Below are 27,993 nucleotides of genomic sequence, written 5' to 3' on the forward strand. Positions count from 1 at the left end.
GACATCATGCGGTCAGACCACACGCCTATATCCATGTTCCAAACAGCACAAATTTGTCTGTTAAAAATAGATCTATGTGGGAGTATGTATGGTGTACACCTGAGAAAAACGTGTAATCCCTCTCGGATGCATGTTGACACCTCCACACATCGCATAGACCCCGAAGTTAGCATAAATCGGTCAATAGTCGCTCTACGCTGTTGGAGTCTAGGCCACTTTCTAAAGAAAACAGACTGTAAGACTTTGCAAACCTTTATTTTGATTTATCTGGAATGTATTTTGACATTGTTCAGTTGGGCTTAAATCATTTTTGCTATTGTACATGCATATAGGCACAGCATAAGAAATACAAATTTTACATTTTAAAATGCAGAAATTCTATGTTTAGAAAAATCTGGATAATAAAATGTTATCAGTTAATATACCATTGCAAGAATACCATTTAATGTTCTTGTGATGGAGGTAAATAACAAAATAACCATTCTACCAGCCAAAAGAAGTTTGATAATCAGGGGATTCATTCATCAGGACTCCACTCATGCAGGCTACAGTCATGCATTTTCATTATATATACACACACACTAGTGGGTTTTTTTTTTTGTTGTTGTTGCAAAAAGGCATCTTAAATAAAGCAACTGCATGCAGTTACACTGAATTTGTTCAAGGCACAGAGAAGGGAAATGCTGCCGGGGGGGTGTTAAGAAGGCAGTAACCCAGAAGAGCGATGTGTACAAATACGTATTGCCTTCAGTGCTGCACATAATACAGCAGTGCCTGAACATTGTAAATAGTGGGGATGTATCTGTTGGAAGTGACAGACATGAATGTATTTAATGTACCATAAGGCACTGACTAGGCAGTGGGGGTGTACGCAGTACAAATATTTTAAAATGTAAAGTTTGGTAGCACCTGTATGACCCCCACTGGGGTGCTTGTGTGAAAAGCCAGCAGTACTGTATAGAAGAAGCATGTGGTATAGAGAGGAATTGCAAGTTTGTGTGCGTTTTGGTAACACACAGCCATCATCTCTCACTGCAATCTTCTAATTGTGGTAAAAGCGCTACATGTTGCCTTCAATGACCCACGCAGCTTTAAATGTACACAGTAATAAATAACATGAGCCAAATTAACAAAGGTCTCTATAAACGAGGGTTATATTGCAGACATAGACCTAGTGTTGCTGCTCAACCCTAATTGTCCTCCATGTCAAAGTGGTCAACCATTACACGGTGTGGGTTTCCACCCAACGACACAGCCTTTGTGAATATCGGCAAGGGCTGACGGTGGAGAACTCCTGTCCACGGTAACGCATGCTCTTCCAAAGATGCTCCAGCCTTTTCCTCAAGCCATACACAGTGAATATGTCAATGATGCCAACAAAGTATCTTTGTTCTGGCCCATCCATCACATGCAAAGGGTTCCTGTAGTTTGGCAGCAAGCGACGGTTTTGCGCCACAACATTAGATATGTCAGATACCGTGCTGGCTTGCTGCCCAATCTTCTGCATGGTCTGACGTCTGGCAGATGTCACTTCTGGGGTGCCGCTACAATCTGTGCTGTTATCCTCTTTATCCACAGATTCGCCTTCCTCTTCTACTGTGCCAGGAACGGAGGCACAGTGAGATGTAGTAGGACTGCCAGTCCCATTTACAGACCTAAAAAAAAATAAAAAATAACACTATTATATTCTCTGCTTATAGCAATTGGCTTCACCTAGATGCACTCCAATGTAACTAAAAACGGATATAATTCTAAAGAAAATCTCTAGTTTACTTTACAGATATACATGTAAATGGGTGCCTAAATAATATAAATAAGTTAATGTGTCTGCAAATATTAATGAAAAAAAAAAAACAATTTCAAAGATTAGTTTACACACCAGCATTTGGTTAGAATAGGAGCACTAAAAGCTTCTGCAACCAAATAGATGCTATCAGTAATTTTATCCTGTTAAAGTAGCAGAGCCTGTTATTTAACCTCTCTTCCATGTGTTTTTTTTTTATTTATTTTTTTAAATCCACGTTTATCTTCTTGTAACACTTTATATTTAACAACAGTGTGCACAATGATGATCTACAGAGCCATACAGAATTCTTTTTATAATTCAAACCTGCATTTCTACATTGTTCATCAAAGAACACAGGAATTCATAAACAGGTGGGTTCTACTGCCACCTACATACGTTTGGGACATTGGCAAACAGAAAAGTTGTAAGACAGTCTTTGTATAACCCATCCTCTACCCAGCATCCCTCTTCTTTTTTTTTTTTTCCTCTAGTGACCTAGGGCCTTTTACACCTTTTCTTCAGCCTTGCCGAAACAACATATTTCTTTATTGTACATCATGGGACACAGAGCCATAATTAAGTAATTACTTAATGGGTTATGGGCCACCTTCAGGTGTTGACACTGGTATACCCAATACAGGAACTTGACTCCCCTTTATAAACCCCTTCTCCTTCCAGAAGTACCTCAGTTTTTCCGCCAGTGTCTAAGGTGTTGGTCACGAGTGAAGATGTGCTCTGAGGAGCTCCAGGAGGGATCCATGCTGGATTTAAAAAGCCTCCAACAGGAACCATCCACCCCACTGCGGCCACAGGATGGTACCCGGACCCCGCATAGAAGTATGGGGTTTTGCCTGTAACAGTTCTCTTTGAGGGCTGGACCCTAGGAACCAGGACTCTTGTTGGTCTTGCTACATTACCCAATGTTGTCCCGAGGGTGCTATACATGTCCAAAGGAGTGGAATCTCTATTAAAAGGGACCCGGTCTTTGAAGGTTTTTTTTTTAACAAATATTTTTTATTTATATTTCAAAAATAAAATGGAAAACAAACATGCATCAAAAGGGTACATACAAATAGTATATGCAGACAGAGAACCAAATTGCCGTACACAGGAATCCCAAACATCACCAGGCAAAGTGCAGAGTCATAGTCAGTGCAGTACATATTATAGCCATAACCCGAGACCACCCACCGTAACAGAAAAACCACAGAAGATAACACAAGAGGAACCCACCCCCCCTAGCCTAGTCAATGGTCAAGTGTTTCGCCTCAACCCATGCCGCCCAGATCTTCCCAAATTTCCCGGGACAATTCCTGCCCAGATATGTGAGTTTGTACAGCGGCAGGGCCGCATTCACCAGAGACTGCCACAATTTTTTTGTAGGAGGGAGAGGTTGATTCCATTGCAATAGTATTGCTTTCCTCGCGTACAATGCAGTGTAGAAAATGAACAGTTTCTTCCCCCAGCAAATGTCCAAAAAATCACAGATACCCAGCAGGAGAGGTAGTGGGCTAAGTGGGATCGTAAGCTCCCCCACCGCATTAATGTCGGCCAAGACGTCTCCCCAGAATCCCACTACCCTGGGGCAGGACCACACCATGTGAAAGAAGTCAGCATCGTCTACGTTACATCTAGGGCAGGTAGTCAGACGGTCAGGGTAAATCCTTACCAGGCACGTCGGCGAAAAGTACACCCGATGGAGGAATTTCAGTTGTATAAACCTGTCCCTTGCAGAAATCGCAAGAGTCAGATATTGCTGTACCCCCCCCCTCCCAGTCATCCTCAGTCAGCTCCGGAATGTCACTGCGCCATAATTCAAACAAATGGGAGATCCTAGTCTCATCCCGCATGACCAGCTCAGCATAGATTACAGACATTGTGCGCGTCCCCCCCTCCCCCCGCAGAACCAAGCACATCCTCCACAGCAGACACCCCCAGAGACACTCCGGAGGGGAACTGGGACCGGAAGGCGTGTCGCAACTGTAGAAACCTGAAAAAAATATGGTTCGGCAGGTCTCTAGCTTGTTTAAGATCGTCAAAGGAGAGTAGTTGCCCCTGAGACACTATGTCCCCCAGTGCTATAACTCCATATCTGGCCCAGGCAATCGGATCAGGGATGGATTGAATATGGGGCAGGCGGGGGTTCCCCCAGAGGGGAGTCCCCGGGGCCCACACCCCCGAGCCCACCAGTTGCTTGTGTACCAGTTCCCATACTTTAAGAGTCGTGCGCATCGGAATAGTTATCCCGGGGTTAGATCGTGGTCCCCTATGGATCAGGTTCCCTAGTTCCGCGTAGGAGCCCAACAACGCCGCCTCCAACGAGGATGCAGGGTTGGCCGGGCCCCCGGAGAGCCACCATTTAATAGTCACTAGGACTGCCGCCCAGTAGTACTTCTGGAAACAGGGTAATGCTAAACCTCCGCGCACAAGGGGCCGCTGGAGGGTCGCTCTAGCTATTCTAGGGGGCCTACCATTCCAAACGAAGGACGAGACAATGCCATCTAGTCTCTTAAAAAATCTAAGTGGGATATGGACCGGGGTCTGGCGGAAGAGGTAGGTGAACTTAGGAAGAACCGACATTTTAATTAAATTGACCCTTCCCACTGGCGAAAGCGGTAGGGACCGCCACATAGTACATTTCTGGACTAGCTGGGTGACCACTGGGCTTAAATTGAGGGTAATAAACAGTTTCAGGTCCCTGTGTATTTCAACACCGAGATACTTAAATTGAGAAACCCTCCGCAGTTGCTCATCAAACCGGAAGGCCCCAACACCGTCATGTAGTGGAAACAGAGTCGATTTCGCCCAATTAATGCGTATACCCGAAAACCGTCCAAACTCGTCGATAAGCGATAACGCTGCTTTTAGGGAGGTTCCGTCATCTCTGAGATACAACAGAGTATCATCAGCATATAACGAAACCTTTTCCTGCAAAGGGCCCCTGACAATGCCCCGAACCCCAGGAGAGGAGCGGAGGAGAGCCGCCATCGGTTCAATTGCCAGAGCAAAAAGTCCCGGTGACAGGGGGCACCCCTGCCTGGTTCCCCTATGGAGGGGAAAAATCGGGGAGAGGACCGTACCCGTGCGCACCCTAGCTGTGGGGGCCGTGTACACTGCCCTGACCCAGGAGACGAAGGCTCGACCAAATCCAAACTTACGGAGGACTTCCCACAAATAGACCCACTCCACGGAGTCGAAGGCCTTCTCCGCGTCTAGGGAGGCCACAACCTCCTCCGTGCCTTCTTCATCCCCCGAGGCCAAGACAGTGAAAAGTCTGCGAATATTAATATCAGTTCCCTTCCCCGGCATAAAGCCTGACTGATCTTCATGGACTAGGGTAAGTATAACATCGTTCAGTCGCCTGGCAAGGATTTTGGTCAGCACCTTTGCGTCTGAATTGAGCAGGGAAATAGGTCTGTACGACGAGCACAGCTGGGGGTCCTTCCCAGGTTTAGGGATTACCACTATAATGGCTTGTGCCATAGATGGAGGGAGATCTGCCTCCTGAAGGGACGTAGTAAACATATCATGCATTCGAACAGACACCTCCTCCAGGTAATGTTTATAAAATTCTGGGGGTATCCCATCCTCCCCAGGGGTCTTCCCCGGCTGCATGGACCGCAGCGCAAGCCGGACCTCCGCCAGTGTAATCGGGGAGTCCAGACCGTCCCTGGCCTCAGTGGTGAGGGCAGGGAGTGTCACCCCCTCTAAAAAGGCATGCAACGCCTGCGGTGAATACTGTGCCCTAGAGGAATAAAGGGTGGAGTAGAACTCTGCAAAACAGGCGTTAATGGCCAGGGGGTCCGTCACCAATGTCCCAACACTGTTCCGTATGCGAGGTATAGTGGAGACTGGGGCCTGCTCCTTAGAGATCCAGGCCAACAGCCTCCCCGTCTTTTCGCCCTGTTCAAAAATCCTCTGCGTCTGAGCAAGGTGACGCTTGCTCGTTTTAGCCACCCGAAGCAACACCACCTCCCGGTACGCTACTTTCATATCCTGTGCCGTGAGCGGGTTGGCCGTGAGGGTGAAGCGGGTTTCAAGGTCAAGGGCCCTGGCTTCTGCCTCCTCCACCGTGATCCTATCATTTCTATGCTCCCGGCCAATGGAAGAAAGGTAACACCCCCTCATATAAGCCTTGAAAGCATCCCAAACCATCCCTCCCGCAGCCGTGCCCGCGTTGGAGGCCCAGAAACCCCTCATTTCACCACCCATCTCAAAGGCAACAGTGGGGTGCTCAATCCATTAGCGGGACAATCGCCAGAGTCTATCCCTCGGGGGGGTAGAGGTCTGCAACGTACACAACAAGGGGGAGTGGTCAGAGATGCCCCAAGGGAGTACCTCAATGTCAAGAACCCTGGGAAGTATGGGGGCACCAGCATAAACAAGGTCTATACGGGAGAGTGTGTTATGGGAGGAGGAGTAGCGCGTAAACCTGCGGTCTGATGGGTGTTTCCACCTCCAGACATCCTCCAACCCAAACACCTGGGCCCAGCGGGAGACCGGCGAGTCCGTAGCCCGGTCAGGTGCCAACCTATCGAGGGAAGGGTTAGGAGGGATATTAAAGTCCCCCGCTAGAACTACATTGTCAGTATGAAATTGGGCGATCAGGGCAGTTAATTTGTGTAACAGAGACAGGTGCGCTGGAGGTGGCATATAAAGACCCACCAGCACCATCTCTAACGTGTCTATTCTGGCGTGCACCAACACGTATCTCCCATCCTGATCTGTAACAATGTCAAGAGGCTCAAAATTAAGGGACTTATGGACGAGGACGCTAACTCCCCGGGCATAGCCGGAATACGTGGCATGATAGTGATGTCCCACCCAGGGGCGTTTCAGGCCCATAATCCGTCCCCCCACTAGATGCGTCTCCTGAAGAATACAAATATGCAGAGCATATTTTTTCATGTAGTCGAAAACAAGGGAGCGTTTAATCTTCTGGTTAAGCCCCCTAACATTCCAAGACAGGATCTTCAACGGAGCCATAACCTGGAAGGGCAGGGGGGACCAACGGATAGGACCGCCTGACCAGTGTCAAGGCACAGAAATCTCAACCCATGTAATGCAATGACATACACAGTACATTTGTTATAGTAGAGCTGTCCACAATAGAACACATATAAGCATGTAACAAAAGAAAAAAAAAAAAAAACACAACCAAGAAACAAACAAAACTCCCCTCCCTTCCCACCCCACACCCCAGAAAACCAACCCCAGGGTGTTTGAGAACCCGAACCAAACTGAACTAAACCCATTCAAAGGAGAAATCTCCCGTGGGGGCGGTGCGTATCAACCAGCACACCTAGGACAGAGTCACCTACGCAGAGTAGACAGACCTCCGCGCAGCCGCTTCCTGGAGGCAAAACAAAATTAAAGGGGAACAAACAAGAGTATGGATGACACCTCAGCTTGATCGCTTGGAAAGTTCCAAGGGCCCAGTCTTAGTTGCAACTCTTCCAGCAAGGAAAAAAAAAACAGAAAAAATCGTCAGGAGAGTAGAACAAAACAAGGGGGGAGAAAAAGGAACACCTCCGGGAGCCAGGGCAGTCAGAGTGTCCAAATCCGGCAACACGGTGTAACATGTCCACGTCCAGAGGGAACCACACACACCCCCGCAGGCAGAGGCCCAGGGGAGAGGCGAGGCCAGAGGGCCCCCAGGGTAGTAACATGGACCCCCCCGTGGATCAGCAGTGTATAACCGCTCCAGAGCAGCTCCTCGCCCCCTGCCCAAAACAACAAACGGGACAGAGGGGGGGGCAATTCAACAGAATTCCCAAGTTCAGAGACGGAGGGTCAAAATTCGGGGGGGGGGGGGGGACTAATCTGCTTACCAGTGGACAAAGCTGGGGATGCGCGTGAACCTCCGCCAGGGACGTGCCATCTAGGAGCAGCCTTGCCGGGGAAGTGAATCAATCCAACTGGAGGCCTCGCTCGGGGACGTGAAGAAACGGACGGATTCCCCATCAATCACTCTGAGCTTCGCGGGGAACATCATATTGTACTTGAGACCCTTGGCACGCAGCTGGGCCTTGACTTGGTCGAATGTCCGGCGTTGCCTCTGCGTCTCCATGGAATAGTCAAGGAACAGCATTAGTTTAGTATTTTCAAAGCGCAGTTCGCCCACCTTCCTCGCCTCCCGGAGAACCAAGTCCCTGTCTCGAAAGTTCAACAGGCGGAAAATAAATGTGCGCGGCGGGGCCCCCGGCGGGCCACAAACAGACGGGATTCTATGCGCTCGTTCAACCACAAATTGAGGAGAGAACACAGCTAGCGGGAGAAGTGTGCGCAGCAGATGCTCAGTAAAAGCCTCTGTATCTCGGCCCTCCGAGCCCTCCGGCAGGCCCACCAGCCTCAAGTTATTCCTCCGATTCCTGTTCTCCTGATCCTCCGCCCTGGATTCCAGCGCCTTCACCCGCACTTGTAGGGTGCGGAGGGTGGCATCGTGGTCGCGGGTAACATCTTCCACGTCCCCCACTCTACGCTCCGCCTCGGTAAGCCGCTCCCGGTGCTTATCCATATCACGCCGGATAAGCCCCATGTCGAGCTGTATCTGCTCTACCTTGGTGGTCAGGGTATTCTGGCAGCCCGTAATCGCTTGCATAAGAGCCTGGAATTGATCAGTATCCATCGGCGGCGCATCCGCCTGGTCCGTCTGAGACGCCATGTTATAGTGGGCCTTCCCGCGTGCAGCGCGGGTCTGTAGCGGGGTGCCCGGCGGGGTTCCCGGTGCCGCGTGTTTCTTCCTATGGGAATCGGAGCTACCCCTGCGCATCCCCAACTCTCACCGCCGCTTCACCGGCCCAACAGGATAGGCATATGTCCCCAATAGCCGGATAAAAAGCCTGCCAGGTGCGGAGCTCCGTCACAACACGTCCTAGCTGGTTGCCATCTTGGCCACGCCCCCCGGTCTTTGAAGGTTTAACTACGCTGCCCACCATGATGGGTGAAATTTGGATCTGTTTACAGCAGTATCCTGCAGCGAGGAAAAGGTAGGAGAAAAGCATCAGAACTGCAAAGTCCACCTATGACTTTTCCTTAAATATATAATGTTGTAATGCCTCAAAAACTCCTCTAGAGAGAGTAAGAAAGTATTACCCTGTTGATTCTGTGCTACAAGCTTGTGTCTTAGCAGCCGGGGGGGGGAGGGGGGGGGGCTCTCCTCTCCCCCCCCCCCCCAAGGGGAAACTGAGTGCCAGAGGGTACAGGTACTAGGTACAGTACATTTGTAACAGTATTATAAGATAGTGTTATAAACGCTAATAGCTGTTAAACTGCTCAATACCCCCCCCCCCCCCATAGGGTGCGGGGTGGCGTTTTTAGTAAAGAAAACATTTACTTGCCAACTAGAGTGTAAAACGCTTTCAGAGGGGAGACATGCCACATGCCGGCTGCGGCCTCCTTTCCTCCTTTTGGCTGTGTTTAAAGCCGTTCACATGCGCGCGAACGAGGCTGACAAATTTCAGGGAGGGGCGTGGCTTAAACAACGACGCACAGAGTCGGTGTGCAGACTCTGCGTCCTTAGAAAGTACACGGCTTAAAAGCTAATGCTCTGAGAACACAAAGCTGTCTACCAGAGCAGCTGAAGCAAGGCTGCCACAGGAACACTGGAGCATGCGAGGGGGTTTACACAGGCATTTTCAGTACAGGAAAATACATCATTGTTTAGCATTTGTTTTATCTATGCTGTTAATGTTTTTCCTGCTATTGCTCAGCAAATAGAACAGTTCTTAGAGTACCTCTGCTTTGTGCTTAGCACTATGGCTTCCAAGGCTACTACTAAGGCACCCAAGGTTACAACCCCAGGCACTGGTAACTCCAGCCATGCCTCCATACTGTCATCCTCTCCGGCGATACCAGATATGGCAAGCCATGGTGAGTCTTTGGAACCGATTGGTGGTGCAACTGCTTCTCACACTTCAGCCCCTGTATACATGACTGAAGATGCATTTTTCTCTGCCCTGCAGGGCTTAGAAGGAAGATTAGCAGCTTTAATCGCATCCTCCATCCAAGGTGATAGGAAGCCTGCTAGATCCCTCTCTCCCACTCCAAACCCTTTATCAAGGAAACAATGGGGACAAGATGAGGCGTTACCCTCAGACAATTGAGAGGAAAAGCAAGCCGATTATTCTTCTGCTGAGGAAACAACAGCTGATGAATCAGCTTCACAATCTGAGGTACAAATCCTAATGGAAATGGTTTGTTCAATCTTCATGCTACCCCTAACAGAGTTAGCTGAAGGCCCGGTTTCCTCATTGGATTCTTTGAAACCTTTAAAACCTTTGCATGCGTTTCCAGTCCATGCATTACTAGAAAAGCTTATTTATGCCGAATGGGATCATCCGGGTAAGCATTTTCTCCCTCCAAAGATATTCTCAGTTCTCTATCCCATGGAGGAAAAATTCACAAAAAAGTGGACGGTTCCAGCAGTTGACGCTGCGATTTCCAGTGTGAATAAAAGTCTAACTTGTCCAGTAGACAATGCACAAATGCTTTAAGATCCAGCAGATAAAAAAAAGTTGGGATTCCTGTTAAGATCCTTTCTTTAGCAGGGACCGTTACTCACCCTGCAGTTGCAGCAATAGGTATCTGTCAGTCCTTAAAGGACCAATTCACACATACTCTTAAAGAGCTTCCTGCACAACAGGCCTGTCAATTGGCTGAGTTACCAAAAGCATTATGTTTTGCCATAGATGCTATGAAAGATGCTATTCACCATGTGTTCTGCCTTGCGCTTGTGCTAGTACACATGCGTAGGACCCTTTGGTTAAAGTATTGGTCTTCCTAAGCACCTTGTAAAAAGCTTCTGACTAGTTTTCCCTTTCATGGGGAGCGATTATTTGCTGATGATTTGGATAAATACATCCAGACGATTTATAGTGGAAAGAGTACTCTTTTGCCAGTCAAAAGAAAGAATAAATGTCCCTCATTTAAACTGACTTTCTCCTGTACCAGGGGCATCCACCTCTAGGCAGTGGCAACAGCCTTCACCGTCAAACTCTAGAGGAAAACCTCAGGGTCAGACCCAGGCACAAAGGAAGACCTGGGCCCGCAAATCTGCAAAGCAGAATGCTAAAGCCTCATCATGAAGAGGCATATCCCCTCACCAGAGTGGGGGGAAGACTTCTGAACCACTCAGAAGTCTGGCAAAGGGAAATTCAGAACAGATGGGTAATCTCCACGGTGTCTCTGGGATACAAACTAGAATTTGGGAGTTCCCACCGTCTCGTTTCCTGAGCTCAAATGTTCCCAAAGATCCAGGGAAAAATAAATCCCTGTTTCAAGCATTAGACCGATTATTGGCTCAGGGGGTAATCGTATAGATTCCCAAAGAAGAGTAAGGTTTGGGGTTTTATTCAAACCTGTTTACGGTACCAAAACCAAATGGGGATGTCAGACCCATTCTAGATCTAAGGAATCGAAATCAGTTCCTGAAGATCCGCTCTTTTTGTATAGAGTTAATCAAGTCAGTAGTTTCCATCCTACAAGGAAAATAATTCCTGGATGGCCGCACATCAAAAAAGCATCTTTATTGAAAAAATATTTAAATCCAAGTACAGTAACCTCATAAAAATAGGGAAAACAGGTCAAATAGCTACTGCGTTTCACGCCCCATCATGGCGCTTATTCATAGCTAAAAAAGAAGCGTTTTCATGGGTAGATATAGAAGCATTTAGACAACCCTATAGGCTAAACGACCAATCAAAAAGAGCAATCTCAATCCCATGAGCATGCTTCAAAATACTTCCCTTAGCAAAATGGAACACACCTGAGCAACAAAAGGGTGGCCAACACTTGTACTTGTCAGCCATGCTCAGTGTGTGAATCCAATAATCCTGGATCTAGTACAAAATGACAGCTTCAATATCAAAGGTATCTTATCGGACATTATCTGCTGAAAAAATTGCCACAACTATGCATACTTCACTATCGTTATTGGAACTATATAAAAATGAACACATATCATATAAAGAATCCATGCATATTGTCATGACACCTGTAAATTTGAACAGATCCAAAAAATTGTGTTTTTTTTTCTCAATTTTGGTTCAACTGCCTGCTACAGTGTCTTGGTCACCTACAGCTGCCTGAAACCCTCATTAGCACCAGCCGCCTGGGTTTGTGAGTATTAAAAGCCTTGCCTCACTTTGGGCTTAGTTGCCGATCACTGTGCTGTCCAGTATGCCCTCCAAGGACACAAAGGGGACAGTCCTCTCAGGCCCATACTCCCCTAACAGTTCTGTGGGCATTTACCTGGTATCATGAATAGAAATGACATCCATAAGCTGGGACACCTATTGTTATAGGGTCTAAGCATCTGGTTGATCCTCTGTCACCTTACATGGCTTCTGATAGACTCCCCTAATCTGGTTCAGCTTCAGCTATTGGTCGTTCTGGTAGTAATGTGTTACAGATGGTTCCTGGTTCCTTTCTTGGTTCTATCATTGGCTGTTGCCCACCTCTCCGTTGGATTGCTTTTGGACATCCTGTTTGAATTCATGTGTCCTTCAAACGACAAAAATCACTACACGACATAACAACTTACCTGTAAAATCCTTTTCTTGGAGTACATCATGGGACACAGAGGTCCCTCCCCTCTTTTATGGGGTTTACGTATATTACTTTGCTACAAAAACTGAGGTACTCCTGGAAAGAGGAGGGATTATATAGGGGAGTGAACTTCCTGTATGGGTTATACCAGTGTCCATCACCTGAAGGTAACCCATTAAGGTATTACTTAGGCTCTAAGTAATACCTTAATGGGTTATGGGTCACCTTCAGTAATTACCTAATGGGAAGTCCCATAGCAATACTACTTGAGGGGAGGGAGAGACAACCTGGAGGGCACCCCCAGACTTGAGGACTTATACTGCTGCCTGCAGCACACTGTGCCCGAAAGGCGCTAGCCTCATACCTCCTTATATCCACCTGATAACATTTTGTGAAGATATGTACTAAAGACCAAGTTGCCGCGTTGCAGATCTTGAATAAGCCATGGAGGCCTGATGACGCCTTGCCCAAGAAGCACTAACCAACCTGGTAGAGTGTGCTTTGACTTGAAAAGGAGGAAAAGTTCTCCTTAAATCATAAGTTTGAATTATAACTTGCCGAATCCACTTAGCGACAGTGGATTTCAACGCTGCCTTTCCTTTCTTAGGACCTTCTGGCAGAATAAATAAGACACCAGTGTTTCTAATCTGAGTAGTTGTCTTTAAATAGATTTTCATTGCTCTCACCACATCAAGACAATGTAGTGACTTCTCTTCCCTGGAACATGGTTTAGGAAAAAAATGATGGCAGGACAATATCTTGGTTCAGCTGAAAACCTGAGACCACTTTTGGCAAAAAATCTGGACGAGGGCGTAATACCACTCTGTCCTCATGAATAAGTATGGCTCTTTACACGAAAGAGCAGCCAATTCCAAAACCCTCCTTACTGAGGATATAGCAACCAAGAACACCAGCTTCCTTGTCAGAAGGACTAAGGGAATATGCTGTATCGGTTGAAATGGCTGTTTTTGTAACACTGACAAACTAAGTTCAAGTCCCAAGGGCTCAAAAGGTGATTTCACTGGCAGATTAAGCCGCATCACCCCTTGCATAAAACCCCAGACTAAAGAATGCGTAGCAAGCAGTCTTTGACATGATCGATAAGGCTAAGACTTGGCCCTTAATAGTACTCAAGGCCAACTTCATCTCTACCCCTAATTGTAGAAAGGCAAGAATTCTGCCTATGATATAGCTCTGAGGGTGCCAAGCCTTGGATTCACACCAGGAAACATAAGCCCTCCAGACTCTATAATATATAGTTCTGGAAGCTAGCTTCCTTACATTAATCAAAGTAGAGATAACTTACCCAGAAAGCCCACGTTTCTTAAGAATGTGGGTTTCAATAGCCAGGCCGTTAAATTTAGCATTCGTAAAGTAGGATGGAATATCGGGCCCTGTGAGAGCAGGTCTGGCCTTAGTGGAAGGGACCATGGATCCTCCACTGCCATCGTTACGATTTCTGCATACCATGAACTTCTGAACCATGTTGGTGCTACCAGAATTACTGGCTTTCTTTCCAGCTTGATTCTGCAAAGAAGTCATGGTAGCAACTGAATAGGGGGAATGCATAGATCAGTGAGAACTGATCCCACGGGGCCCCGACGCATCTGTTCCGCATGCGAGTGGATCCCTTGTCCTGGACACAACATTGACTAACTTCATGTTGAATCTGGATGCAAGAAGATCTATGTCCGGAGTCCCCCATCTTTGGCAAACAGCCAAAAAATGCCGGTGTGAAGAGACCATTCCCCTGGGAATAACTGCTGGCAAATTAAGTAGTCTGCCTGCCAGTTTTCTACTCCCGGAACAAAGACTGCTGATAGGCACGGAACATTCCTTTCTGCCCAAGTTAGAATATGGTTCACATCTCTCTGCGCTGAGAGACTCTTGGTGCCCTTGAGCCAGACGCACTGCCTGAATCTCTAGGATGTTGATGGGCAAGGCTCTTTTGGTTCTTGTCCCTGGACAGTCGTCTTCTGTAGTACTGCTCCCCAGCCCGAAAGGCTGGCATCTGTCGTTCCTACTTTCCAAATAATTGGTCTGAAGGATTTTCCTTTCAGCAGATTCTGGGTTAGTAACCACAAACTGAGGCTTGGGGACAGCTGCATTGGCAAGTCCAAAGCTTGGATCATTTTGTTCCAAGCAGACATGATATGGTTTTGCAACAATCTCGAATGGAACTGGGCATAGGGGATTGCTTCGAATGAAGCCACCATCTTTTCCAAAACATCATGCAAAAGGCCAATGGAGAGATCGCCTTTCGACCTGACCATTCCCAACCAGCTCTCGTATGGAGTTGATTTTTGCCGGAGGCAAGAACACCATTCTCTGGGCTGTGTCTATGATCAGACCCAAATACTCCAGCTTTTTTTAGCGGTTTAAAGGAAGACTTCTATAGGTTGAGATTCCAGCCCAGACTTTCCAGGTAACTGGTTGTAATGTGTACACTTTGCTCCAAGCGAGCCACTGACTAGCAATAGATCGTCTAGGTATGCCAAGACTGTTATTCCCTGTGCCCTTAACCTGGCTAGAGGTGGGGCCAGCACTTTTGTGATCGCCTGGGGTGCTGTAGCTAGCCCAAAGAGGAAGGCTACAAACTGAAAGTGCTGCTGTTCTACTTTGAATTGCAGAAACCTTCGGTGAGCAGGAAATATAGGGACATGCAGATATGCATCCCTGATGTCAATGGACGCCAGGAGTTCTCTTCCTTGTAGGATAGAAACTACTGACCTGATCGACTCCATGCGAAACGGATTTTCAGGAACTGATTTTGATTCTTTAGATCTCGAATGGGTCTGACATCTCCATTTGGTTTTAGTACCGTGAACAGGTTTGAATAAAACCCCAAACCTTGCTCTTCTGTGAAGATCTGTATGATCACCCCCTGAGCCAATAATCGGTGTAATGCTTGAAACAGAGATTGCATTTTCCCTGGATCTTTGGGAACGTTTGATCTCAGAAAACGAGATGGTGGAAACTCCCAAAATTCTAGTTTTGTATCCTAGAGACACCGTGGAGATGACCCATTTGTCCTGAATTTCCCTTTGCCAGACTTCTGAGTATTGCAGAAGTCTCCCCCCCACTCTGGCAAGGGGGGATGCCTCTTCATGATGAGGCTTTAGTATTCTGCTTTGCAGGTCTTCTTTTGTGCTTGGGCCTGACCCTGAAGTTTTCCTCTAGAGTCTGACAGCGGAGGCCGTCGCCACTGCCTAGAGGAGGATGCCCCTGGCGCAGGAGAAAAAGTCAGTTTAAATGATGGATGTTTATACTTTCTTTTGACTGGCAAGAGTACTCTTCCCACTAGAAATCGTTTGGATGTATTTATCCAAATCATCCCCAAATAGTCACTCCCCATGAAAAGGGAAACTAGTCAGAATCCTTTTGCAAGGTGCTTCGGCTGACCAATTTTTTAATTCAATCTTATTTTATTCTGAAGAAAAGTTGAAAAAGAGAAGTTAAACATTACAAACAATAACAAGATACACCAACAATATGCTTCGTATGTCTCTGAACAAAAACATGTCCATGGTACAGATAAAAGGATTGAAAGCATGTATAGAGAGACTACCAGGAAACCGTTAATGATAACAATCCTTGTTTGGGGGAGAAGGGGAAAGGAAAAAAAAAAAAAAAAAATATATATATATATATATATATACATACATATAGAATAAAATAAATAAAGCATATAAGCTAAAGAACCTTTCGTCTTCAGTTCAGCCAGGGGGATCAAAGCTGACCCCTGCGCAGAGCTCCAGACGAAATTATATACAAATCTGTAGGAAAAATATTACGTAGGGTTCTTACACCAATTCAGGAACACTAGATAAGTCGAAGCCATGGTACATTAGCTAGATGTATTCCTAGGGGTGTATGGAAATATATAAAAAATAAAAAGAATCAGGGACATATAAGAGGGGGCATAGAGATAGGGGACGAGAATCACTCCATCATGGTCCCAGGGCGACGCCGTCCAGGCCATGTTCAGCCCAGGAGATAAACTCAGAGGAATATCGGAACATGGACCATGATGTCCAGGTGAATGTAAACTGTTCATTTTTACCACATTCCTCTGCCAACAGACGTTCCAGGTCCCTTATGCGGTCCACCTCTGTAGCCCAGTCCCCCAGGGAAGGCATGACCGTCGATCTCCAGTGATGGGGGATCACTACCCTGGCCGCCGCCAGGAAGTGTCGTAAAATATCTTTTTTGATGGAGGCTGACCAATTTTTTAACCAAAGGGTCCTACGCATGTGTATTAGCACAAGCGCAAGGTGGGTCTCCTGATGAATAGAGTCTTTCATAGCGTCCATGGTAAAACATAATGCCTTTGGTAGTTCGGCCAACTCACGGACCTGTTGTGTAGGGCCCTCCTTAAGGGCCTTTCTGAACTGGTCCTTTAGGGACTGACCAATGCCCATTGCAGCGACTGCAGGCTGAGTAGCGGCCTCTGCCAAGGAAAAAAGAGGATGTTAACAGGAATTCCAACTTTTTATCTGTTGGATCTTTAAGCATTTGTGCATTGTCTACTGGACAAGTTAAACTTTTACTCACACTGGAAATCACAGCGTCAACTGCTGGTACATTACATCTTTTGGCGAATTTCTCCTCCATGGGATAGAGAACTGAAAATCTCTTTGGAGGGAGAAAATGCTTATCCAGGTGATCCCATTCAGCATAAACTTTTCTAGAAATGCTTGAACTGGAAACACATGAAAAGGCTGTAAAGGTTTTAAAGAACACAAGGAAGAAACCAAACTTTCATGCTACTCCTAACAGAGTTAGCTGAAAGTGGAATGAACCATCTTCATAAGAGTTTGTACCAGCAATCTCTCAGATTGCAAGGCTGAAAAAGGTTCATCAACTGTTTCCTCCACAGAGGAATAATCGGTTTGTTTTTCCTCGTGATCGCCTGACGGTAATACCTCATCCTGTACCACTGTTCCCATGGTTAAAGGATTTGAGGTGGGGAGGGGGATCTATCATGCTTCCTATCCATTTGGATGGAGGATGTGATTAAAGCCACTAATCTTCCTTCTAAGCCCTGCAGGGCAGAGGAAAATGCATCTTCAGTCACATATACAGGGGCTGAAGTGTGAGAAACAGTTGCACCAGCAATTGGTTCCAATTCCTGGCTTGCCATGTCTGGTATCTCCAGAGAGGATAACAGTGTGGAGGCATGACTGGAGTTCCCAGCGCCTGGGGGTGGAACTTTTGGTACCTTTGTGGTAGCTCTGGAAGTCATAGTGCTAAGCACAAAACCAGAGGCAGTTTAAGAAAAATTTACTACTTGCTGAGCAATAGTCTAGCAAAACAATGCCACCATAAAGATCAGCTTTTGGTGCTGAGTAACAATTGTATTTCCTGTACTGAAAATGCCTGTATACATCCCTTACGTTCCCCAGCGCTCCTGTGTCCTTGTGTGTCAGGCTTCCTCTCTTCAGTTGCTCTTAGATCTTCTGATAATGAGAGCGTCTGTTTTTAAAAGCCTCAGGTGTGAGCCTGATTGCCATCCGCATTGTCTTCTGCCCCTCAATGTGTGCTCCACGTAGATGCTACATCCCGCAAACGGTGCCTGCTTTAAGCCACACCCCTTTACCAATACCCATCCCCCCCTCCTTGATTCAAGACTGAACACTAGTCCGCCCGCAGACAGCATTCGGGTCTCCAAATGCAGACCCAATGAGGAGGAGGCGGCTGTGATCGCTGTCTGGCACTCTTACCAGAGTTCTGAACGCACTGCCTTCTACAAGGGCTGAGGCGCAACAATTTCTCCTCCATGGGATAGTATAAAAGGCAAATATATAGCAATGTAATATCCATATGGGAAGCCGCCACCACATCTCTTTGGCAGGAGAGTTTTACCAGCAGTAGTAGGTTTGGCTCCTAGTTTGCAAGATAATGTAGTGACTTGTTTTAGCAGGAGCGTTATACATGACAATATTTTGTTTATGAACTGCTGCTGTACCCCCGCTTAGTTCCCTCAGAAAAGGAAACGGCATCTGTTCAATTAAGAACCCCCCCTTGGCTGCTAGGACACACACGCTGCTATAGCTGGAAACAGAGCTGCTGAGAAGCAACGTACCAAGGTATGTGTATTTTACTCCCTCTAGTGAAGATTAGATGTTTTTCATATGGAAGAAAAAAAGCATAGGTGGACTTTTTACAGTTCCTAGGCTTCTTACCTTACCTTATCCTCTCTGCAGGATACTGCTGTAACAGACAGGCCAAACTTCACCCACCACGGCGGGTTGCGTTAGTAAAACTTCAAAGACCAGGTCCCTATTATTATTATTATAGGGGTTCCACTCTTTTGGACCTATATAGCACCCCTCCGGAGCAACTTTAGGTAATGTAGCAAGACCAAAAAGAGTCTTAAGTCCTGGGGTCCAGCCGTTACAGGCAAAACCTTGTTCTTCTATACAAGGCCCGGGTGCCATCTTTTGGCCTCAGTGGCTTGGATGGATCCGGTGTGTGGACACTGGCAAAAAAACTGAGGTACTCCTGGAAGGAGGAGAGGTTATAGAGGGGAGTGAACTTCCTGTATTGAGTATACCAGTGTCCATCACCTGAAGGTGGCCCATACAGAATATGCTGTACAGGAAGGGGATTCCAGGGAGGAGGGTGGGATCAGTTATGGTACTTCCTGGGAAAGCATTTCACTTGTGTTCCCAAAGGCGGAAAGACAAATCATTGTGGCTATCTCCAAATAGCCCCCTATGTTGTAATAGATCTTTGGGAGAGTTTTTGAAATTATCTGATGGGAAGAAGACCTGGGAAAAATATGGCATTAAATACTTACACCATATTTGTCAGAATGATCGTCTCTGTACTTTTGCCCAATTAAGAGAACAATTTGGAGAACCTAAGACTTGGCTTTTTCGCTATGCGCAGCTGCAGCATGCAGCGATCGGCCAGTTTGGGGGAGCTGAAATTCTGGTACAGAATACAGACTTAGAGAAGGTTCTGATAGACCCAGATCTATCTAAGCGAATCTCTAGATACTATGGGGCAGTGGGTCCGGGGGTAACGCCCGCAACTTCTCGGACCAAGGTGCGGTGAGAGATGATTGTCCCGAAGTTGTCAGAAGAACTGTGGCAGGAGGTACTGGACACATTTGGTGTCTGTTATCTCCTCTACGGATAAAATAATTCAGTTTTGTTACCTTTACCAGCAGTATTATACACCAGATTTACCAAATGCATAGGAGGGAAACTGCTATCTGCCATAAATGTGTGGGGGCAGAAGGCACTTTTCTACACATGCTCTCCCTTACGTTGCCTCCTAGGGGTTTTTGATCAATAGGAGATCAATGCATGCACTAAACTGTTCCTTAGGATCCTATTCTTTGGAGTGAGGAAACTCATTGCCAGATGTTGGATTCATGACGAACAGCTGACTCTGGGGATGTGGATAAATATAGTAAATGCAGATGTGATGTTGTATAAGAGGACCTATGAAGCTAGAGGGGCTCCCAAGAAATTTAGGAAGGTATGGTTCCGGTGGGTGGACTCTGAGAACACACTGGAGGAGGAGGGGTCATAGACCATTAGATAGTCAAGACTTTCACTTAATCCATGGCAAGGGGAAGATAGTGAGTATAGACTTCTCAATGTGTACAGACTCAGTTTCTTGTGTCTTATTAAACACAACACTTAATGTTGACATCCCCAGGGGGGTTGTTTGGTTGTTTATACAGAAGGGAGCATCTCCCCTTGGGGTAGAGAGACACAGTTTGTTTCTCTCCCGGAGAGGGCAAAGGGTCGGGGGGGAGGGGAAATCATCCTCTTTTCTACTGGTTCTTTGTTCTTAATAACCTGCTTGTTTAATGATATTTTTTTGGGGGGAAAAAAAAAAGGTAAAAAAGCACATATACTGCATTGCAAGGTAGGATCAGAGGCTCGACTGGCTCAGTTAGGTTAGATTGATATCTGCAATGTTATCGACATGGATGTGTGTTTGCTGCTCTATAATTGTTGATGTAACCCCTATCTGATGTACTGTATGAGTATTCTTTGTGTGCACAATAAAAACTTAAAAAAAAAAAATGTTATTACTTAGGCTCTGTGTCCCATGATGTACAATAAAGAAATTTGCACAGGTCCCATCCATCTGTGTTTTTTGCTGGCCCCGTTTATTGCTTTCTCACAAAACTGAGGCATGCTGGGTAATAGAGAGTTTATACAGGGGATGGTCAGGTGTCCCGACCTCTTGTAGGGCAGAGATATAACACAACTGTTTCTGAATTGTGTGTCCCTCAATTAACTGGAAGAAAAATTTTTTGATGGCAAGTACTTTTTTTTTTTTTTTTTTTTTGCTAATAGGGGCAAAGTAAGCCGTTAACTAAATATCCACTGCCTCCGACTGTAGCCATGTTTATCTGCTGGAGCAAATTAAAAGCCCTGTGTAAGCTCCAAGTTGCCAGGGTCGGAGCCTGTACTGATTAAGGACCCTCTCTACACTTATATATAACAGAGATGTGTTCAGTTGATTGGCACCTAAAACTTTGGACAATGCATAGTAGAACAAGGGGAACATACACTATATTACCAAAAGTATTGGGACGCTTGCCTTTACACGCATATGAACCTTAACGGCATCCCAGTTTTAGTCCATAGGGTTCAATATTAAGTTGGCCCACCCTTAGCAGCTATAACAGCTTCAACTCTTCTGGGCAGGCTGTCCACAAGTGTGTCTATGGGAACGTTTGACCATTCTTCCAGAAGCGCATTTGTGAGGTCAGGCACTGATGTGTTGACCAGAAGGCCTGGCTCACAGTCTCCACTCTAATTCATCCCTAAGGTGTTCTGTTAGGTTGAGGTCAGGTACAAATCATTTGATGGGGGGATTATGGCGTGGGGTTGTTTTTCAGGGTCTGGGCTTGGGATGCCATTAAAGTTCATGTATGTGTAAAGGCAGGCACCCCAATACTTTTTATTGGTGGGGTGAAGGAACTTTACTGGCCTCCACAGAGTCCTGACCTCAACCCGATAGAACACATTTGGAATTAGAGTGGAGACTGCGAGCCAGGCCTTCTTGTCCACATCAAGGCCTGACCTTACAAATGCTCTTCTGGAAGAATGGTCAAACATTCCCACAGACACACTCCTAAACCTTGTGGACAGCCTTCCCAGAAGAGTTGAAGCTGTTATAGTTGCAAAGGGTGGGCTAACTCAATATTTAACCCTACGGACTAAGACTGGAATGCTATTAAAGTTCATGTGTGTGTAAAGGCAGACGTCCCAATACTTTTAGTAATATAGTGTATGCTCCACCATACCTGAAATTGCTGGGTGTTTGAATGATCAAGTAGGAAAACAGGGTGGCACAGGGATAATAAATACGGAAGGCAAGGGGTGGTGGGAGCAGTTCTCCTTTGATCCTGCTATTGCTTCCTGAATAGGCATAGAATATTGGAAAGTATACTGCAGTCTTCAATGTTTTTTTTTTTTTTTAAATAAAGATGCAAATGAAAATCAGTTTAAGGTAACAAAACAATCGTATCACTATAAATTCCGTTGTTAAAAACTTTCTGTGAATAGTTTTTTTTTGTGTAAATTTGAATAGACATATCACATAGGCTCTGCTTCCTGCTTGCAGTGCTACACAATGGGGGTTATTTACTAAAGGTAAATCCACTGTGCACTTTGAAGTGCAGTCAATGTAGATCTGAGGAGGACAAGGAAAAGAAAAAACAGCATTTTCTTTCTTGCACGCGATTGGATGATAAAATCAGTAGAGATTCCCCTCATTTCAGATCTTCCACTCAGATCTACAGCGATCTACAGCAAGTGCACGTGTAATGCAGAGTGGATTTGCCTTTAGTAAATCAACCCCATGAGTTGGCCTGACTCACTGAAGTCAATGCATTCCCTGGCTGTCATCTTATCTGTACAGTTGTCAATCAATCACCTAATGCTCCCTCTAGTGGCTAAACTACAACTCCTTATACTTAATATATTCACAAAAATATTGGCCAGCTAGCTTGTAAAACTATAATTTTAACATAAACACTAATAATCCTAAGTATGTTCTCACTGAAATTATACTGTACTTTAAATTTAACTGACAATTCCTTTCCCACACATTTATTGTCTCTGGTCACCTTTTAGTGCGAACAATGAGGTTGGCTAAGGACCAGTTTTGGCTCTTCTCATCAGCATGTAGAGGCTGAAATCCTAGTAGCAGGCTGTAGTCCAGAACATTAAGCTCACGCAAGAAGCGGGTGTCAAGCTCTGTTTGACGAAGCAGCCAAGACCGCTGTTGATCTGAGGGAAGAGAGATAAAAACATAAGGATTTTATGGTCACGCAGCTGGCCCTATGGCAGCAGGTTTTTTTTTTTGTAACTTCCTGGGTGGTGGAAAACTGAACGCCAAAAATAGGCGTTTCAGCTTACCTTCAAATGTCATATCTTGGAGTATGGAACAGGACACGGGCTGGATATTCATTTAATGTTAATGATACGGCCTTTGGATGATATAACTGAGGTCTTGTATGTATCACTGAATTCTGACCAGTCATTGTCTGCAAGCATAGAGTCCATAGAGGTCCAGTTTGTCTGGGCCACTTGAAATCTAGGGTTAGTTAGTCGTGAGGGCAGCATAGTATGTGGAAATAAGTTTAGTGGGGTCAGGGTGTCGCAGTACTTTCTCTGAGGTATAACAATGGGATCTTCTAAAGAGCCGAACTGGGTATGAATGGTGTGTCGGAGTTGGTAGTAGTAGAGGATTTAAACCCCTGTGTGTCGTACAGATGGCACAGGTATTTAACTCCCTTGGAGTACCATCATTGCAGGTCAGGTAAAGAGCATAGTCTTTAAAGTTGGGGTTGAACCACAGAGGGTTATTAGGGGACGTTGATCACGGTTCCTTTTAAATTTTGGAGACAATTATTTTAAACAGGAAGAGTGAGGTAGTTAGCATAGATGTGCCTGGGCAGGCCGAAGCCCATCCTCTGTATATGATATTATGGAGCATCTCTAGAGAGGAGGCGATGGCTCCCTCAGTGGATGTACAGGCATTTGCCACAGCGGGGTGGAGCCAGTCATGGATATGGACCAGTTGGGAAGCCAAGTAATATAAAAGTTAGGGAACGCTAAACCCACCAAATGCGCCGGTAACTTTAATGAATCTAGCGTCACTCTGGGGCATCTACCATTCCATAAGAATGCCATGCATATGGTATCTATCCATTTGAAGATGGATTTAGGGATCTTACATGGTGTCTTGGCTAGTACATATAACAGCTTAGGTAGATAGATAATTTTAAGGGTCTTGGGTGTCAGCCAGTTATACCAGGGTGTCGTCCGCATATAGCGAGATCCACTCTTCTATTGTAGTAATAGGGAGGCCCCTGATCTGTTGGGAACAGTGAATGCGCACAGCTAGTGGCTCCATACCCAGAGCAAATAGGAGGGGTAACCACGGACACCCCTGCCTAGTGCCTCTAGTGATGGAAAAGGTGTCCATAGTGTAGAAATTAACTCGTATGTGGATCTGTGGGGAGGTGTAAAGGAGTCTTATCCAAGCAATAATGCAGGAGCCGAAGCCATACCGCTGTATTACTTGAAAAAGATAGGGCCATGCCACACTATCAAAGGCTTGACGTGTGTCCAAGGACACAATGGCCCAGGTTGGTATGCACTCATGGGGATATTGAAGATTATGGAACAGTCTACAAATATTCATTCTCGTAGAGATCTACCAGGTATAAAGTCTCCTTGATCGCACCTGACCAGTTTCGCAACTATGTTGTTCAGATGGTTGGCCAATACTTTGGCAAGGATTTTAACATCCACATTAATAAGTGAAATCAGGCGGTATGAGTCACACTTAAGAGGATCCTTGCGTGGTTTCAGTAATAGAATAATCAAGACCTCCCTCATTGTGGGGAGAAGAATCCCAGCGGTCAGGTCTTTGTTATAAGTTTGCAGAAGAGATGGGCATAATAAGTGCTGAAACTGGGAATACCACTCTGCAGGGATGCTGTCTAGACCTGGTGTCTTATGTGCCAGATGTTGCGAGATGGCCACCGTGATTTTCTCGACAGAGAGGCACCTCTAAATCTCCACTGTTCTCAGCCGAGAGGGAGGGGAGAGATATCTGGGTCAGATAGTCACTTAGTTGGGAGTCAGTGTATTCTGCTCTGGATAAGTACAGGTTCTTGTAAAAGTCCAGAAATGTCTCCACGATATCTCTTAGAGCATCACTAATCTGTGCCTGTGCAGTCATAATTCAAGGGATAGAAATGGGGGGTGTTCAGGTCTAGTCAGATAAGCAAATTTTTGTGTGAGCTCCAGTAAGCGGAGCTCATGCCCTCTGCGACTCTGCAGCCAAGTATCTCTGTTAGTTGGACTAGGGCAGTGATGGCGAACCTTGGCACTCCAGATGTTTTAGAACTACATTTCCCATGATGCTCACCTACACTGCAGAGTGCAGGAGCATCATGGGAAGTGTAGTTCCAAAACATCAGGGGTGCCAAGGTTCGCCATCACTGGACTAGGGTCAGAGGCATAGGTATTTTCTGCAGATGTCATAGCTGCCTTCAATTCCACAGTATGTTGTTTGATATTTTTACGTAGAATGCCAGTAATGGACATAAAAGTACCCCACAATGTGGTTTTAAAGGCCTCCCATTCAGTAAGCTGGTCCACTGTGCCCATATTTTCAGTCCAGTAGTTCGCTATACCCTTCTTACATTCTCCCTGTACTATCTCGTCCTCCAAGCAGTAGGAGTCCAGGCGCCACACACTCGGGCCTGATCCTGGAAGGAGGAGATCCTCAAAGGGCATGATCCGACACCCCCTAGGTAAGTAGGATATGGCAGAGACCACTGGGAGGATATCTCTTGTACTAAATGCCAGGTCTATAGGAGACATGGTGTGGAAAGAGTCCGAATGGCAAGAAAATTGACACGTATCCGGATGTCTCCATCTCCATATCTTGGCGAGTCCATACACCCGGGCCCACTCAGTAAAGGAATTGAAGGATCTGCCCCCTCCCTCCAGGCGGTCCATGGCTGGGCTCATTACAGCATTAAAGTCATCCACATACAGCAGTGGGCCTGAGGGCCTAGACAATAGCATGAGTGACAGTTTTACCAGCACATCTGTGGAAAATGGGGGGGGGGGTACATAGACAGTAACCAAGGTGAGTGTCACTGAGGCAATTTGTATCATAAGTATTACATACCTGCCTTCTGGGTCTGTTTTAATCTGAAAAACCTCCACATGTAGAAATTAGGCCAACAAAACTGAGTTCCCCTCTTGAGTAAACTATATGAGTAGCATGATAGGATTGATCCAACCAGTGGCACTTAAAGTGGGGTGCCCCTTAAAAAAATAAATAAATTATAGGTCAGCAGCTACAAATACTGCAGCTGCTGACTTTTAATAATCGGACACTTACCTGTCCCAGGGTCTAGCGATGCGGGGGAATGAAGCTGCGCAGTCATCTGGGACCTGTCACGTGTCCCAGATGACTGTGCTGAGGGGAAGTGACGTTGGGTGCCCGGGCACTGAAGGAGGCAGACTATGAGGAACCCCCTAGCAACAGGCATTTAGAGGCGAGTTAAATTCCAATTTTACTCTTTTTTTTTTTTTGGCGGAAACACCACTTTAAGGGACCTTGTCTTAGAGTCACCCAGATGTGTTTCCTGGAGACAAATAATGTGGGGGCATTACTTTTTCCCAGGACCGAGAACACTAGGGATTGCTTCTTAGGCAAGTTCAATCCTCTAGTATTCCAGGAAATTATTTTTAGCGGTCTGGCCATGGCACAGCAAACAGTGCAAAGTATATCCTTAGAGCTGGTGGCAGAGGCATAACATTGCATGCCACGCTGTTTGGGATATATACGAGCAGAGACATACAATAACAAGTGTAAGGCACTATTCAGGTTAAATGAAGCACAAATGCACATGAAAAAACAAACTACAAAAAAAAAAAAGTTTTCAAAAACAGGACCAAAAATAAGAACAGCTAAAAAGAGAAAAAAATAGGAAGTCCCTGAAAAAACCTGTATCCCCCTTCCTGCTTGTCCATCCCAAACATAGTGAGCCTTGGATCCCTGAACGGAGAAAAACCTTCACTTAAACGACTTGAGAACTGTTCCGTGGCCACGCCACCAACTGGTATAGGCTTGGCTCCTGAACACCACAACAGGAGAGAGAAGAAAAATACTTCAGCATTTAAGTGGTCCGGCTTCAGGATACTCAGCATTTGTAATTGGAAGCATATGCGAGTGATGGTATATGCAGCATAAGGAGTTTGACCTTGAGGATTGTAAAAGGGTCCAATCTGGAAACGTTAAGATTCCAGTTCTGGAACTCTCAGCAGAAGGGGCAGCACATTTCCTGAGGATCATAGACAACATTAATGGCATAGTATGTGGGCCCTCCATCTGCCCTTGGAGATGAGGGGTAATGAAACTGCCACATGGTAACATATAGGTATGTGCAGGGAATTTGGCCACCTGTGATCAAACAGCCTTGTGTCTCAGCACGGCTTCATAACGGTCATTTAGCCACGCCATGGCTTCCTTAGGGTTGGTGTAGAAGTGATCCTTGCCATCATGGATAACACGCAGTTTAGCCGTGAAAAGCATGGCGTAGGATAGGCCCTCAGTGCACAGATGGGCCTTCACCACTGCAAAGGAGATGCTTTGTCATTGGACATCTGCTGAAAACTCAGGGTATATGGAAATGGTGTTGCCATTGTATTTTATTGGGCCTTTCTCTCTGGCAAGACGTAAAATGGCAACCTTATCTTGAAATTTAAGGATCCAATTATGAAACGTGAGGGAGCTCCAGAAGGGGGGGGGGGGAGCTGAGGGGTTGCGATGTGCACACTCAATAACATAAGAAAAGGAGGGTGCATCTGTCCCAAAGATGTCCCTCAGCCAGGTATACAGGAATTTTTCTGGACGAGTGCCTTAATCTCGCTCCGGGAACCCCACAAAACGAAGATTGTTCCTGTGCAACTAATTTTCAAATCGACGATTTTTGCACGGAGGACCGCCATTTCACCCATGTGGTCCCGTACATTAACAAATAAGGGGTGTACAACATCCTCTAAGGAACTGATACATTCTTCAGTGGCCTCAGTTCTATCTCTCAAGTTTTACACATCTTGCTTCAATAGGGAAAAGTCCATGCGGATGGATGCAATCTGTGTACTAAGAGAGGCCTTACAGTCCTGTATAGCTAGCATTATGGTGGCCAGTGTAGGCTCAGCAGAAGGGGAACCTGGGCCTGGGCTGTATTCACTATGCAGGGGGGAGTCCTGGGGTTGCAGGGAATCATGCTATGTATCGGACAGGGCAGGGGCAGAGTCACTCACCAGGGCTGCAGGTTGTCTGTGAGGAGCTGAGTAGGACGGCTGCATCACGTCATGCTGCTCTGCCTGTGTCCCAGCACCATCTTGCCATCTGAACCAGGCTAGCTGTCCTGCCGCAGACATCGGCGCGGGTGTCCCGTATTTTACCATGGACACCAGCCTGAAATGTTCCCACGGCTGTGGGGAGTAATTTGGTTCTGGTCCGGAGGAGAATGGACCCAGCATTGCTTCAGGATGCCGTTCGTTAGCCGGAGCTGTGTCGCTACACGTCAACTCTCTCCACCCCCACCTGTCTTACTGTTTCATGATGCTGTTCCTAATACA

The 27,993-nt window shown here is 46.2% G+C and overlaps 1 protein-coding gene across 4 annotated transcripts in view; it reads right to left on the bottom strand.

Moving 5' to 3' along the window:
• Positions 1-239: 239 nt before the first annotated feature.
• PIP5KL1 (phosphatidylinositol-4-phosphate 5-kinase like 1) overlaps positions 240-27,993 on the bottom strand; it is a 75,302-nt gene continuing 47,548 nt past the window's right edge. For all 4 annotated transcript variants that reach the window (XM_077478769.1, XM_077478768.1, XM_077478771.1 and 1 more), the window contains 2 exons: positions 22,440-22,602; positions 240-1,655 (listed from right to left, as the gene is read on the bottom strand). In XM_077478769.1, coding sequence (XP_077334895.1) covers positions 1,223-1,655; positions 22,440-22,602 — 596 coding nt within the window. In that variant the 3' untranslated portion in view covers positions 240-1,222. The remainder of the gene's footprint in view (positions 1,656-22,439; positions 22,603-27,993) is intronic.

Source organism: Lithobates pipiens, unplaced genomic scaffold, assembly GCF_037356315.1.
Source record: "Lithobates pipiens isolate NorthernLeopardFrog02 unplaced genomic scaffold, aLitPip1_a1.2 Scaffold_1, whole genome shotgun sequence".
Classification (NCBI taxonomy): Eukaryota; Metazoa; Chordata; class Amphibia; order Anura; family Ranidae; genus Lithobates; species Lithobates pipiens.